This window comes from Pistacia vera, unplaced genomic scaffold, assembly GCF_008641045.1.
Source record: "Pistacia vera cultivar Batoury unplaced genomic scaffold, PisVer_v2 Contig1074, whole genome shotgun sequence".
In the NCBI taxonomy this organism is placed as follows: Eukaryota; Viridiplantae; Streptophyta; class Magnoliopsida; order Sapindales; family Anacardiaceae; genus Pistacia; species Pistacia vera.
Window position 1 is genome coordinate 214,711 of NW_022195109.1, and position 15,578 is coordinate 230,288.

The 15,578-nt window shown below is 34.9% G+C and overlaps 1 protein-coding gene across 1 annotated transcript; it reads right to left on the bottom strand.

The window, feature by feature from the left end:
- Positions 1-2,866: 2,866 nt before the first annotated feature.
- Positions 2,867-7,385, bottom strand: LOC116132742 (triacylglycerol lipase SDP1). Its single transcript, XM_031418410.1, has 3 exons — positions 5,601-7,385; positions 4,690-4,833; positions 2,867-4,377 (listed from the first exon to the last, which is right to left on the bottom strand). Exons 1-3 carry the CDS (start codon positions 7,011-7,013, stop codon positions 3,397-3,399), a joined length of 2,538 nt encoding a protein of 845 aa, XP_031274270.1. The 5' UTR covers positions 7,014-7,385; the 3' UTR covers positions 2,867-3,396.
- Between the last annotated feature and the right edge of the window lie 8,193 nt (positions 7,386-15,578).

A 15,578-nucleotide genomic window follows, 5' to 3' on the forward strand; every position in this document is an offset into this window, starting at 1 on the left:
TCAAAGTCGTTTACAAAAACGTATTTGATATAATCTATCAATTATAGTTATAGAATAAATAATATTGGTTAAATATAATAATTAATATATAATCTGGAATTAATTTTAGGATTGTTAACTTACCCGTCCAGTAATCATACTGGAGGTTGTGGTAGCCCTTGGATCATCATTTTAGAGTTGCGTGTCTAGGGTAAGCCCAAGACGTTCACTTCACTTAACACTACAAACAGACTTTCCACCACTTCTCACGTTTTACTGAAATAAGATTGCTTCAAAGTAAACTTTCTAAAATAAATTTTCAAAATCTAGTGACAGGCTGTGCCGGACACCCCATGGTAGATGCTAAATTCCCCCCAAATTAGTGGGCATTTGCTGGATCCACTCCTTTTCATCACTCACCTTTTCCCCTTTCAATACAAATATTGCCCATTCAACTTGTCTCTTTCCTACATGTGCTTTGTTTTTAAGTTTGTAACTTTATATAACATGCTCACTAAGTTTGGATATCAATTTTATTTTACTTTTTAAATTTCACATTATTTCTTAAAATATTTTTATAATCCTATATTTTTATTTTGATAAACATTTAAAGAATACATCATAATTATTTATCTATTATTATTTAATTAACAATTTTTTAAAAATTCAAAACAACAATTGACGCTGATCAAAGGTGGTGCATTGGCTCCATTGTCCATCTCAATTGGACTAAATTTTTTGGTTGACCGAATTCCAATGTTTGGTTTGGGCACCAAAGGCCACGACATATTCCATCGTCTTCTTTAGTCAAAATCAAATGATTCAGTCGGATTCCTATAAAAATGAGAAGTTTTGGTTCTATTGAGATTGACAAAGGAGCCAACGCACCACCTTTGACCGACGTCGACTAACTATTAATCAACGATCGTCCACCGTTAGCGGTGTTAACAACCACTACAACTTAGATTTTTTCTTAAATAAATTATTAAATTATTAATTCAATAAGTTAAATGTTTGTTTAAGTTCATTTTGTAATTTAAAGACTCATGTATGGGTATATTTGTCATTTACGATGTAAACTTAGTTTTAGAAATAATGTGATTTTTAAAAGCTACTCTTACTAGCAAGATTCTGAAAACTAGACAAGGCAGTGACCCGTTAAGGCCACCGATTCACGGGTTGACCGGTCCGACTAGTGAGACCGGTCGATCGGATCGGTGACATCAACATGATGCGTGCCAAGAAAAAAAAAATTCCTGATTTCCATTCTTTATCATTTCAACAACAAACATCAAGACAGTAACAAACAAGTTTCCATGATCAAAATTCACAATCAATTACATGTTCGACATCACAATTCATAAATAAACAATAACAAACTTGAAACTTCATTAACAATTCCCAATTCTCGGTACAATTGCATATCAAATTATGAACTCCCTTTTAAATTTGATGTCAACCCGAAAAAAAAAAAAAAAAAATAGCAAGCAAACAACCAAGAAAACCCATAAAATAATCCAGCAACACAATCAAATAAACTGCAATCAAACAAAACAAACAGATAATGAAACTAAATTTGTTTTTTGCTTCCTAAAATCCTAGTCTGTTAGGATATTGTAACTTGTTTTTCTATTTGTTCTTATGTGAAATTGTATGTCTTTAAAAAAATTATTTAATAAAGAATACCATTGTAAATAAGAATAGAATTTTGGAGTCCTATTAAGAATTAAAATATAAATCCTATTAGAAATATAATATTTCATATCATACCTATGAATATAAGGGTGAGAACCAATTCAAAGTTATGAGAAAATATGAGAGAATATGAAAACACATGGTATTTGATATAAGGGTTATTAAACATTAGGGGTCGAGTCTTAGAAACAACTAGGATTTTTTCTACTCTAGGTATTGGGTTGAGAGCGGTTAGAAACTATGATTGTTTTTGCTCTGTTTTATGTATTGGGTTTATAATGTTGTGTACTCTTGGATATCGTGTTCATGAAACTATAATAAATTTCTCTCATCCGTGGATGTAGACGGATTATGTTGAACCACGTAAATACCGTGTATCTTTGTGTGGTGTGATTTTATTTCTATGTTATTTATCTCGAAAGTACCACAGTCTGCAGGAAGACGTTGGCTTTATCAATTTCAAGTTTCAACCAAGCAGCAACACAATTTTAATTCCTAAAATCACCCACAGAGTATTTAGGTTATTTCATTATTTTAAAAAATAATGAAAATGTGCATGGACAATTATGTACTCTAAAAATATTAACTTGTTACAACGACTAAAAACGAAGATGGTCAACAATCGGAAGATAAACGAAGGTCAATGATGGCCGGTCGGTCGAAGATGAAAGATTCAAAGAAGATCGAACAACAAAGGTCCACAATGATCAAGTCAAAGAAAAGAAGATTCAAAAATGAAGAAGTTTGCGTCGTCAACGAGAACGAAGGAAGAAGATAATGAGATGTGAATTAGCGATTAGAGAATTAGTTTTAGGGTTTTTAGTTTTTCAACTTTTTTGACCCGGTTTTTCTTACGGTCCGATTGGACCAATGGTTTGATACTATTAACCGGTCCAATAGTAGTCTAAAACGGTTCAAATGTTAATTTCAGTTTTATTCATCTGTGAACCGGATTCAGGTTTTCAAAACATTGCTTACTAGCTTTTAAAATCATTTTATAAAATTGATTATTTTATAATCAGCTTTAAATTTAATTCTTAAGCTATAGTGATTAATTCTTAAATAAAACAATCCCCAACACACTCTTATTAAGAAGGGCTGCTGAACTATGGTTTCAGTTGGTGCCTCGAATAATAAAATAAAAACATCTATTTGTATGCTATAATCTGTAAATGATGATAATTAATACATCTTGAATTCATATAACTTGTCATTAAACATAAAATATGTACATGGCATGGAACCATCCCCCCTTGATTTTATGAACAAAGGAAGTAATATCAATAACTCACCAATCCAGAAAAAGATAAACCGTTGGTTACTCAATGCAGAGTAATTAGCCACTGACCCCTCCCAACATAAGCACAAGCGCCCCTCCCATGAATGCGTATACTACTATGAGAGAGTTAATATCTTTTTCATAAAGATTTGTAAGACTACATGTCCCTGCAACATTAGTCTACAAAAGTAAGACATTGCATTTTCCACAACCAAGCCATATCCTCCACCACCTCCACATCGTTCTTGCAATGAGGAGTGTAATGCAATCGGTTGGCTCATAGGCCATTGAAAGTGCAATTCAATGCTACTTCCTCAGCAAATCAATGTCCTACACAAGTAAAATGTCACCATAAAGTTGCTCTGCCTGCAACCTGTGTCCTGTATGACCTCCTCAGGTTGACAGTGACATGCGTATCTACTCAAAAGAACTGTTGCCTCAAGCTAACGATCTACAACACTCTGATTGTTATTACTGGGTATCTCAGAATGATTCATAGGATCATTAGAAGCATCATTTAAGCCATTGGCTGCATTTACAACGTCATCACCACTTTCAGATTCTGAGCTACCATCTATCTCTTTTACTGGACAATCAATCTGCACTTCAGCAACTTCACTGTCGTAATTTTCCAAATCCTGAGCCCTATTTGATTGCCCTAATCCTTCTTTCTTTACAATGTTAAACACAATTCCATTATGTATCCTCTCAGGCTGCAAAAGATCACCTTCGGCAACCATGATGCTAGAACTACCAGCAGACAGTCTATTTCCAAGTTCCCTCAGATCAAACTCATGTTCTGAACCTCTATCTGAAGTTGTCCTTGGGCTACGATTAAATGGATCCCTGCCTCCCATCTGAAATGCATGAGAACTAGGATGAGTGATCAAACCTTTGGCTAGTTCAGTTTCAACATCCAAGTTTTGGACAAAGTCAATGAACTTATTTGCAGAAGATGTCCTCATCAAAGGACCACCAGATCTTGTCCAAGAATGTAGATCTACACTTTCAGATTCACTATCACTTCCTTCGTGGGTATTACGGTGAGCCCGAGAATTCCTACCAGGAGATGGTGCTCCTGAAGAGCTACCAACTCCTTGATGGAATGAGGCAGCAGCATCTGCAAGGAGGTCTTCTTCAAGGGAGCCAGTTGAGTTCTCTCGTGCAATGCAGTTCCAGGAAGGAATTCTTCTTGAAGCACTGAATTTGTTTGTGCTGGGAAGGGCATGGGAAGCTGCAGCAGCTCGCTCAGCACTCCTTTTGAGTCTACGCATGTGGTTTAGAATTGCAACACACTCATCAAGAGCAAGCTCAATGCCACAATTTGCTTTTATTGCTGAAAGCTTCTCCCAAGTGCATCTTCTCCCTTGGTTGGATGCCTTTTGAAGCTCCACATGGGTTGGATTTTGTATTATTTTCGAGTACTGGCATTGTATTTGAGAAGCAAAAAGCCAGTTAGTCACAGTGGCAAATGATTGTTTTAAACAATCCACATAATAGAGTCCAGAGAAATAGGTAAAATTGATCCACAAGAAGATACAGTCATTAGAGAAAGAATTTTAAAACAAAGCCTCAAGTCACTTAAATTTGTGTCACCAAATATTTCACATTTATATCATTCATAGGTGAATCTCCATGACTGAATAAATAATGACACTGAAGCTTTAGGCTTCCATGTCAATAAATATTGTACAATTGAATTTTATTGAACCATAGAATAGTAAATTTTCATTTACCTGAGCAAGTGTGGCAGGCATAACAACAGTAACATCACCCTCCCATTCTTGAGCAAAAAGCTTGGCAACTCCCCCTAGTGGAAAACCAAGTTCCAATACCTGATTGCATCTATGTTTTACCTCCATCTCGGCAAGATGAGCAAGCTACAAAGATAGGCACACTTTATCAGAGAAATTTAAAAAATAAAAAAACTAAAGAGCCAATAAAAAAACTCCTCCAAGTAATATGTGATTCTAAAGGCGTAATAGCAATCGCTCTATTCAAACTTTCTCTTATTTTATGCTATTTAAAGTTTGAAAGTCTAAGAGACCATGAAAATCGGTAATGCATGTACAGTAAGTTTTGATTGTTTGGCTGCGACATATAAGGGAATCCAACATAAGTGGTTTTAGACTAACAACACATAAGCAGCTTAATGATTTCCACCTTGGGCTGAAGTTACCTCACAAGAACAGAAATAGTCCAGTGTTACTCTTATAAGTTCATATATTCCTCTACATACTTATCCAACCTCATAAGTAGCTTAATGATTTCCACCTTATTAGTGAATTGTTTCTGTTATCTGGTTTACAAAGAAGACAGATGGAGCCTTCAGAAAACAGTCAAATCAGATTTTATTTACAATCAAAAGAATTAATATAAAAAAATCCCAAGACCAGAATATGTCAGCAAATATCCTGTAATTTAATTTATGACCTTTTGACAATACTGCACGCAGATTCCCCCAAAATACTAGATTGGGTAGTAGATATAAACCATTCAATCCTCCATACTTTTGGCCTTTCACTTATTCTTACTCTACTTAAAAGAAGAGAATATAAAATGAAATAGTATGGAAAGGCATCTTCACAAAACGCTAACCAAGAAAAATCAAAATAAGTAAATAATTTTGAAGACTAAAGATACATACCTTTGCTGCAAAGCTACCTCCATAAGCTCTCACCAAGTCCTTCATCCTCAATAATGGTGCGATATGAGGATTTGCCTGACTAACAATAAAATGGTTGACATTAAAGAGCTCCTTCAATTGGATCATTGGTAAATCAATCTCTAAGCTACCATCCCTCCACCTACGCACTGGTGTGCCCTCCCCAGGATCCAAATTAAAGGGTGGATGATAAGGAACAATATCTCCGCTTCTATCCTTGGCCATTAGTTCCTGGGCCTCAAACAGGCCAGGAAAGGCACAAGAAGCAGTCACAGCACTCCATATAACGACATGAGGCGAAGTCAAGTAGTTAAGGCACCTAGGCGGCTCGTGCTTCCTTGGGGAGCAGACCGTTATTCCAAGAATTCGACCTGTCATGTCATAGGCTTCTTGAAATGTGAGATTACTTGTAAGATTCCTCAGCATCCATTGCAGTTGCCTGATGTCATGAACAGCACCTTGTGTCATGACCCTCCTCACAACCGAAAAAATTCCACCCAACTGATCAAAAAACTGCAACGAGTGCCAAGAATCCTCAAAAAAGCTTTGCAGCTCTGGCCATGACCTGGTGGCAACAACAGAACACATAATTGATCCCACACTAGAACCAGCAATAATACGGGGCAAAAGCTTATGCTCTACCAGTGTTTTAACAACACCCACATGAAACGCTCCAAGTGAAGCACCCCCACTCAAGAGCAATGCTGTTCTCCCAAAAGCATGTCTTGTTTCATGCATAAAAGCAAGCTTCTCCTCCAAAGAAAGCTCCTCTGAATCTGAGTCACAGACCATCCTAAGTTGAGTTGAGACCTCATCTATATATTCCTTTATAAGTTTGGGCATTTGAAGCCGACCCTTGTGAAGTTCAGGATTGCACATATTTCCAAGGTTTCTGATGAGATCAGCTCTCATGAAAAAGATTATATCTCTAAGAGAACCTTCTTGACGACGGTGGCGGAGCTCTTGAAGCTTATTCCGCACCAGTTCTTCATCATAAAGGCCTGCTTCATTCATCTTTGGGGTCTCCTTATCAAGCATCTTAGCAGCATGAGCCCATTCCTCATATGTCAATGCCGTTCTCATCATGTTCCTCCAAAATTTTCTCCGATACGCCATTTCAGCCCTCACTTTCACATTCGTGTACCGTTTCAACAAAAAAGCAATTATGGTTACCATAGCTAATATCCCTTGTGGATTCCGGGGATGCAGCCATGATATCATAGGTGCCAAGAAATCCCTAAATCTAAATATATAATTCAACAAGACATGAAAGATCTGATGCCTCAATTGTGAAATTGACTTGCAGAATAAGACTCTGAAAGCAATTGTCCGACCAACAATGGATGATGGTCCAATTGAAAAACGATCAACACTAGCCTCATTACTAATGTCCATATCTTTGTTCAAACAATATCCCTATGTTAGGATAATTTCTCAGTTGTATAAAGATGCTGAAGCTTATCAAGGTTCTATGGCTAATGAAAAGACAAATCCAACAAGGAATTCTCAATCAATGTAAAAAATTTACACCAATTATAATATTTTTAGCAACCTGTTAATTTTATAAAAGAATCAAAGAGAATCAAATAAGATTTTCTAGCAATCTCCTGAATTAATCATAAGCAACTATCAAGAGATGGAAACAAGTAAAAGATTCAAACCTCTTGATCCAGTTAAGAATTTGACCTGAAACCCACCAACTGGATCCTAAGATCCAAACACCGATAGAAATTACTTTTCTCAAATCGAAATATATACAAAAAATAAAAAAAAAATAAAAAAATAAAAAATAAAAAATAAAAAGAATTCCAAGAAACCAAATTTGAAAGAAGAAATTTAAAAAATATATGAAAGAAACCAAACACCTGAAATACAAATAAAGTCAGTAAAATACAGATGGGTGTCCCAGAGGCGATGTCCAACCAAGAACCTCAAGATCAAAATAAGCAAAAGAAATCCAATTACCAAACCAAACTAAAATAACTGCCAGATAACTAAACTAAGCACAAGGGTTATAGCTAAACTTAGAAGCAACTAAAAATAACTAAAAGGTGAAGTTATGCGGTGCATTGGGAGGCGGGAAGAGATAAAGATACCGATAGAAAACGATAACGCATCACTGAATCGGTGCTGATTGTGTAGTTGGATAGGCGATGGAGTAACGAAATGAAAAGGTTAGATATTAATAAAATAAATCAAGCACGGGTAGGTGACAAAACTGGTGATTATTGGTCGTTCTGTTCTGGAAGCTAAAATTTGGGAACAAAGGGAGAGAACAATACGACGTCATTTTAAGTTTGAAAAGTTGTTGCGTGAACGAAATTGTTTTTGTTGCTTCAAGAAATAATTCCTATGATGTAAAATTTAAATAGATGAAAGACGCATATATTTAAATTTTTGTTACCTTATATTAATGGTTGGGTTTATTAGGATCGGTCTTTTAAGTTGGATTCTCTTTTAGGTTTGAGTTGTAACAAGTGCTAACCTAGATTTGTGTAAGATTTTTGAGATCCCAACCCACATATTTACTGAAGAAATAAATATCAAAATTTGGGTAGTTTCTACACAAGCCGCGAGATTGTATGAAAAAAGTTGTTGTATTTGTTATTTTATGTAGTCAACAATGAAAAACAAAATTTCCTTTATTAACTAAACCTATCATGTTATCTGAGTGGAACATAGAGATGGCAACATACTCCAGGAGTTTAGGTACCTATGGGGAACCATCTTTATTGGGTTGTCGATTGGGGAGTTAATTTGGCGAATCGGATGGGTTTAGGTAGAGCTGGGCATTTGGGATCGGGTCCAAAAATCCGATCCTAGGACCGGTCCTAGCAGACCTGGTCCCAAAACCAAACCAGGCCTAAGGAGGAGGGTCTGGTCCCTCCGCTGGGCCCTCCTCCAAGGCCCGAGCCTAAACCCTTTTTATTTTTTTCTTTTTAGTTCCTTATATAAATACATAAAACCTCCTATAAATTTTGAAATAAACATAAATTATAGGGGTTTAAAGGAAATTTTACAAAATTTAAAAAAAAAAATTGTTTAATAACCGTTGGCTGACAGTTGAAAGAACCATGAAGAGGTGGCAGAAAATGTTGATTGGAAGCATGTAAACAAGACATGCATGTAAAGATATGGATTAATTTGATTCAAAAACAGTAAATAAAGCATAAAAAATATTATACCTTCTCCTAGTGTTTAGGTTTGATGAAGCCAAGATTCAAAAGTATGAATCCTCCACACTTTAACACCACCTTGAGAGAATGAGAGAGTGGCCGAACCTAAGAGAGAGAGCTTGTTTTTCTTTTGAGTGAACAAAATGAACATTTAACCTAAAATGCAACCATTTGCATTTATATATACATGGGTCATTTTATAATTACTTGTTTTTCACTTGCATGCCCCAATAAAATCTTATTCTAGAAGGAGCCCAAACATTTATTAATTTTCCCTTTGAATAATCAATATTATTCAAGGGCACATGTAAACTAAACTAGTTTACATTAACAACCTATAAGTTTACCCTTTGCCCTTTAACTATTAAAAGGTTATTTTAGTTTATCTCATTTATCTTAACACTTTAAGATATAATAATTAAATACAATTAATTATTGCTTGACCATTTTAACCTTTAAAATGTCACAAATTATTTTCTATGTAACTATTACCATAGAAATCCTGTCATTACCCTCGGAAGGTGCTAGCCCTCTTCGGATAATCATTTCTCTCTCTTATCATTCTCTAACTTCTCAAGGTTATTGGTGTGACCATGTAGGTCCACCGTAGATTAGCCATGAGCCGGTTTTGGATGAATTCGGAAATGAGTCTAGAGGCCCAACGACTATGGCAAACATCTAGTAATGTGCCATAGTCCCTAGACCACGATGAAGAAATGCTTCATCGAACCCTTTTCAAATCATATGTACCATGCAGGTAAAGTCCTTCCATTGATATATCCTGATCGAGTAGGGATTCATGAAACGTCAAAATCTTAAACTCGATGTTCTACCGAATATGTCTGGAACTTGTCATCACGAACTTGCTTTCGTATGACTAATAATAGACTCTGGCAAGAGATTATGATTTCTGACATTTATCGACAGTTAGCGGTACTCTCGATCCTATATTTCTGAGTCAGTGGATCCCTTCTTGACCATCGTTCGTTTCCACATATGAACACCGCATGACCGAATAGGCTTTATCATACGAAACATGGCTAGTCTCGTACTTATACACTGTATGAACCATACGCATCCGTATCGGGTCCGACCACAATGTCTCAGGTCAAAGGACTACATCGTGCACTGATATAACCAAACGATAAATCATTGACTACATGCTTTTCCAAGTGATTTGTCGTTATTTAGTCACGTTCAAAAAACAGTTCACCAACCGTTAATCCATACTAATGCCCTAGTGACATGACTATCATCGTCATTCATACTTATATCAACTCATGATATCTTTCAGAAGCATCCAATATGCCTACTATGCAATATAGTTGCCCAAATTATATTGCTTCCGTAGGGAACCTTCTGATAAATTCATTTATCGATTAAATGAATCATTTAGACAATTCATATATATACTTTATTTTAAATGCATGACTGAATAAAGGAAGCAATTTATATATATGAATTGAAGAACTCTTTCTTCTATTATTTATGATATACTGATACAAGACAAAATGCTCTGAAACTAACAACACAAATGGTTTCTAGGACATACACTAACAGCAGCCAACGGTCATGTGACCGCCGTTGGCAATAGCCAACGGTCATTTGTGGCCTGCGCCACCCCCCAATATCCAAAGGCAGCAATTGCACTATGAATATCCCCTAAATCTCTCATTTTTTCCACACCACTCAATCTCTCTACTCTCTACTCCAAATCTCCAATCAAATTCTCATTCAATTTATATTTATATTTATAATTTATTCATATTATAATTTATTCATATTATAATTTATTTATTTATATTATTCAATTTTTTCTATTTTTCAATATCATCTCTTATTCATATTATTATTTAATTTTTTTCATTTTAATTATTTATTATTTTATCATAAATTCATAATGGATTCCCGAAATGATGCATTCGGAGGATCATCCTCAAATGAGTTTTACGTTCCATCCACTAAAGAAATGAAAGGGTTCAATCCATTTTACCCTTTCCTCCAGAGGCAGCAACTGTAATTCCAACCACATTCGACTGGGATGAGATGTAGCCAAACACATGTGAGTTGCGAGTCAACGGGCACGGGCATAGCCCAAGCCCCTCGACTGTTAAAGAGGGTCGTATCCGATGTATGATGACACTTCACCAAATCAAAATGGCTAAAGACAAATGGGGAGGGGGAAGAATCATGTGGGGTATGTAATTTCTGTGGAACCATTATTGGCGCTGAGAAGGGGACTTCAACGATGTGACGACACTTGGAGAAGAAGCACCCCCAAATAATGCAGCTGCTCAGTACATCTTCAACCGGATCAGATAGGCAAATTCAAACTCAACTTAATTTTAATCCACAATCCTCAACTCCCTCAACATGGCAAAACAATGTACACGTTGCACGAGAGAAAATAGCAAGCTTAATAGTTGCTACGTACTCTCCCATTTGTTTATCTGAAAATCTTTATTTTATTCACATGATTAAAACTGCATTTTGTCCAGCATATACCCCTGTTAGTAGAAGTACAAGTAGAAGAGATATACTAAAACTTTATAACAAGATAAATAATAAACTTAAAAACGAATTTCAAAATTTTAGGAATATATCTATTGCACTTACATCAGATATATGGGCTTGTAGATTAAAAACCGATTTTTTAACTGTCACAATACATTTCTTAGATCATAATTGGGGTTTACAACAAAAATTGATGGATTTTAAACCATTATATGAAAAACATAGTGCTGACACTATTTATTTTACAATTCTTGAAGTTTTGCAAGAATATCTATTAACTGATAGAGTTGTAACGCTAACGCTTGATAATGCAGCTGCTAACACCACGTCAATCTCTTTATTTGAAGAGAGATTGGATCCGCGTGGTGAAGGCAAATTTTTTCACCAAAGATGTGCTTGCCACATCATCAATTTGATTGTTAAAGCAGGTTTAGATGCTATACATTCGAAGATGGAGAGGGTGCGCACGGCTATCAGATTTATCGTCGATGGTAGCAATAAAAGATTGTAGGAGTACGTCAAATATTATAGGCAAGAGGACCCACCGATTCGACCTTTGAAGTTATGTACAGACATGCCTATCTATTGGAACTCCACCTACTTGATGTTTGAAAAAGCTTTGCCAACCGCAAAATAAATTATACATTTTGTCAATCGGAAGAACTATCTAGAGGAAGTTGTCAGCTATGATGATTGGGCGGTACTTTTTTTATTCATTTCTTAAATTTTTTTATGATTCTACTAATACATTAAGTGGTATTTATTATCCGACTACTAATTTAGTGTTAGATATTTTACTTCAAATTGCTAAAACTTTTGCTAAATATAGATATAATGACGTTTTAATGGAAATTGTTTCAAAGATTGAAGAAAAATATAAGAAATATTGGTTAGATATTCCATTCGTATATGGATTAGGCCTTGTTGTAGATCCTAGGTTTAAATTACATGTAGTTAACTACATAATTACTAAGTTAGGCTAGCATTTAGGACATGATTATACGTCTTATTTGACTGACTTTAAGCAAAAATTGGAAAACCTTTTTTCTTTATATCAAAACAGGTACAATGGAAGTGGAAGTGAAACGTTCTAGAGAGATGATTAGGACCCTGATGCAGACCATTGTCAAGAATCGAGCAAGTGGACGTATATGGAACATGGCAGAAGTAGTAGCTCCAACTCGTACATACATGAACCAAATGAGCTGAATCGCTACCTATAAGTGGACCTGTCCTACATGATGATGAAGGAGAAACGTGAGATGAATGTTCTTCAATGGTGGAACCAACATGAAAGTCGATTCCCTATTGTAGCCTAAATGGCATGTGACATTTTATCTGTGCCGATTTCTACAATTGTATCCGAGTCAGCATTTTCAACGAGTGGTCGGATTGTTGAAGACAGAAGACGCTCTTTAACTGATGAGATGATTAAAGTGATAACGTGTTTACGGGATTGGACTCATACAGAAAGAAGACTACAATAGCACCCTGAAGATCTCGAACTACTCGAACTCTTTAGGAATACAGATTTTAATGATTTAAATATTGTTGACGATGAAGATGAATAATTTAATAAAAAAATTTATTTAATTGTTTATTTGTGAAGCGTGAATGTGTGAGTATTACATTTATGTTAAAATTAACTGTTAATTTTTTTTATTTTTTAAAATTAATTAAACTTTTAAAAATTTACTAATCTACCCCTGAAAATTACTAAAACCCCCTACAGAATTTCATTTCGCCCCTAAAATATAAAAAAGGATAAGGGGGGAAAAAATTTTGCAAGCCCGTAGGATCGGTCCGGGTCCTAAAATTGCTCATGGGTTTGGGACCGGTCCCAAACGGGCCCAGGCTCGGGCCTGCTTGGGATCGGTCTTTGACCAGGTATAGGTTTAGGATGCAAATAAAATCCCTATATTGAAATGGAGATGGCTTTTTCAAAAGTTTGATTTGTAGCAAGGGTATTAAAGAAATAAAATTTGAATAATACTACACCAATAACTCTCTCTCACAACCTTGATGTGACAGTTTGTAATTAGTCAGCTCACAATAGATCCCACATGGGTTCCGTATAGGTCCCATTAATTCATTGCAAGCTGATCAATTGCGAGCTATCACGTCAGGGTTGTGAGTGAAAGTTTGTGCAAGAGGGTTGTTAGTGTAGTATTATTTTAAAATTTTCACAAATTGATTTGGAGGGCTTTTAAATTGATTTTTACAGTTTCAGGTCACAAACATTGTCTAAAGAAGTGGGAAACAAAGTTTATATAGACAAGCCTTGCAAAACTAGTTGTTGAGTAACGACTACTGTAAGTGTTGGCAGTTGACCACAGGGGCATTATTTTTCAACGTAATATTATTTTGTAATTTAAAGTATCTCATATGGGCATTTTTGTCATTCCAATAACTAAAATCAATTTTAGAAATGATCTGCTTTTTAAAAGCTACACAAGGTTGCTTTTAAAATCCTTTTATAAACTAAATCACTTACAAAAGTCGTTAACCCAACACTTTTTATGTTGTAGCTCAAGAATTGATCTAAAGCAATCCCAAACATGCTATAAATTAAAGAATAATAATACTACTCTATCTAAATTTCACATCCTGAATGATGTTTTGTTAAACGTGGCATTAACATGTAAATAAAATGATTTACATATTCGATGATACGGTTACAAATCGTTTAGAATGTAAAATTTGGCATATAGTTGGCACCGTAGACGAAGCAAGGGGAGGTCAAGACTCAAGAGTGACCACTTGACAGTTAGGCACATTTGATGATATGGAAAATTGTTTATAAATACACTTAAAATATCAATATAAACTTTTAAATTTTATAAAATATATCAAAATTTTCATTCTAAATTTTGCAAAATTTATTCCAAGTTGTCTTAATATATCCGCAAAAAACAAAATATAAAAAGTTTTATTTGCTTTCTAGAATTACCAATATTGATAATCTTTTCTAGTCAAATCTAAATATTACCGATTGTTTTGTTTCTCAAATTTTTTACTAAAAACTAAAAAAATAGATGCTAAATATCATAATTTAAGGTAAGCATCCATTATCGATATATCAAATTATGAATAATTTTAAAATATATTTTGATAAAATATTATTCAGTTGATCAAAATATAACGATGAGATCACCATAAAGGCTACAATTTCATAATAGAAGTTAGATGAAACAATGAAATATTTATTTATAAGATCTATATTTTGGTTTAATTTGGAAATACTATATTTTCGTGTTAAGCTATATAAAAGTGTTTATTTTGACCAAATTTTATACTCATTAATTACAATTATAAATATATTATTTACAAAAAATATTATCAATAAAAATTACTTGATCTAATATGTTAAAATTTTATTGACAATCATATTGTCATTTGTAACTGGACCCCCCTATAATCCAATCCTAGCTACATCCCTGGTTGGCAAGGGTAAGTATTATTCATTAGAAAAACTCTACTTCTTATTACATCCCATCTAGGGGGTGTTTAGATCATATAATATTTCATTATAGGGGATGTTATATTAATAGATAGATAGATCACTTTGAAGATTATTAGAAATGTTTAGGAAATGTGTTTGGTTGATTTAAATAAATTAGTGAGTAATATGTTTGGTTGGAAGAATAAATGGGTGGGTATGTTATATAGATTACTAAATTGCCCTCATTTTTAAATATTAATATAATATTATTTTTTGAATTATTTCTTTTAACCTCCTACATTTGAAATTTTGCTAAAACACCCCAACCATATAAAACTTTATTTTGTAGCAAAATCACCCCCACTCACCCCAAGCCACTGCCGGTAGCTAGCCACCGTCGCTGATCGCCATGGGTAGTCAACGGAATGGTGCACAACTGGTTGTATATGGACAACCATGTGCCAACAAAGCCATTTTCGGCCATGGATCACAAATCCATGGGCTTTTCACGACCATAGAAGCGGCCTTAGTGGCGCACAACTAGCCAGATCCCACCGATCGTACACCATTATGGTGACTACCACCGGTGGTTGCTAGTGTTGGTGGTCGGCGATGGTCTGGGGTGGCTATGGGTATTTTGTTAACTTTTAAACTTTTTTGTGGTTGGGGTGTTTTAGTAATTTCTCAAATACAGGGGGCAAGGTAATTGTTATTTGATAGACATTTGAGGGCAGTTGTATCCGAAATGATATTTAATTAAGGGCAAAATAGGTATAAAAATCAGATTACTCGGTAATCTTTTAATAACAACTCCTAGAGAGGGTATTT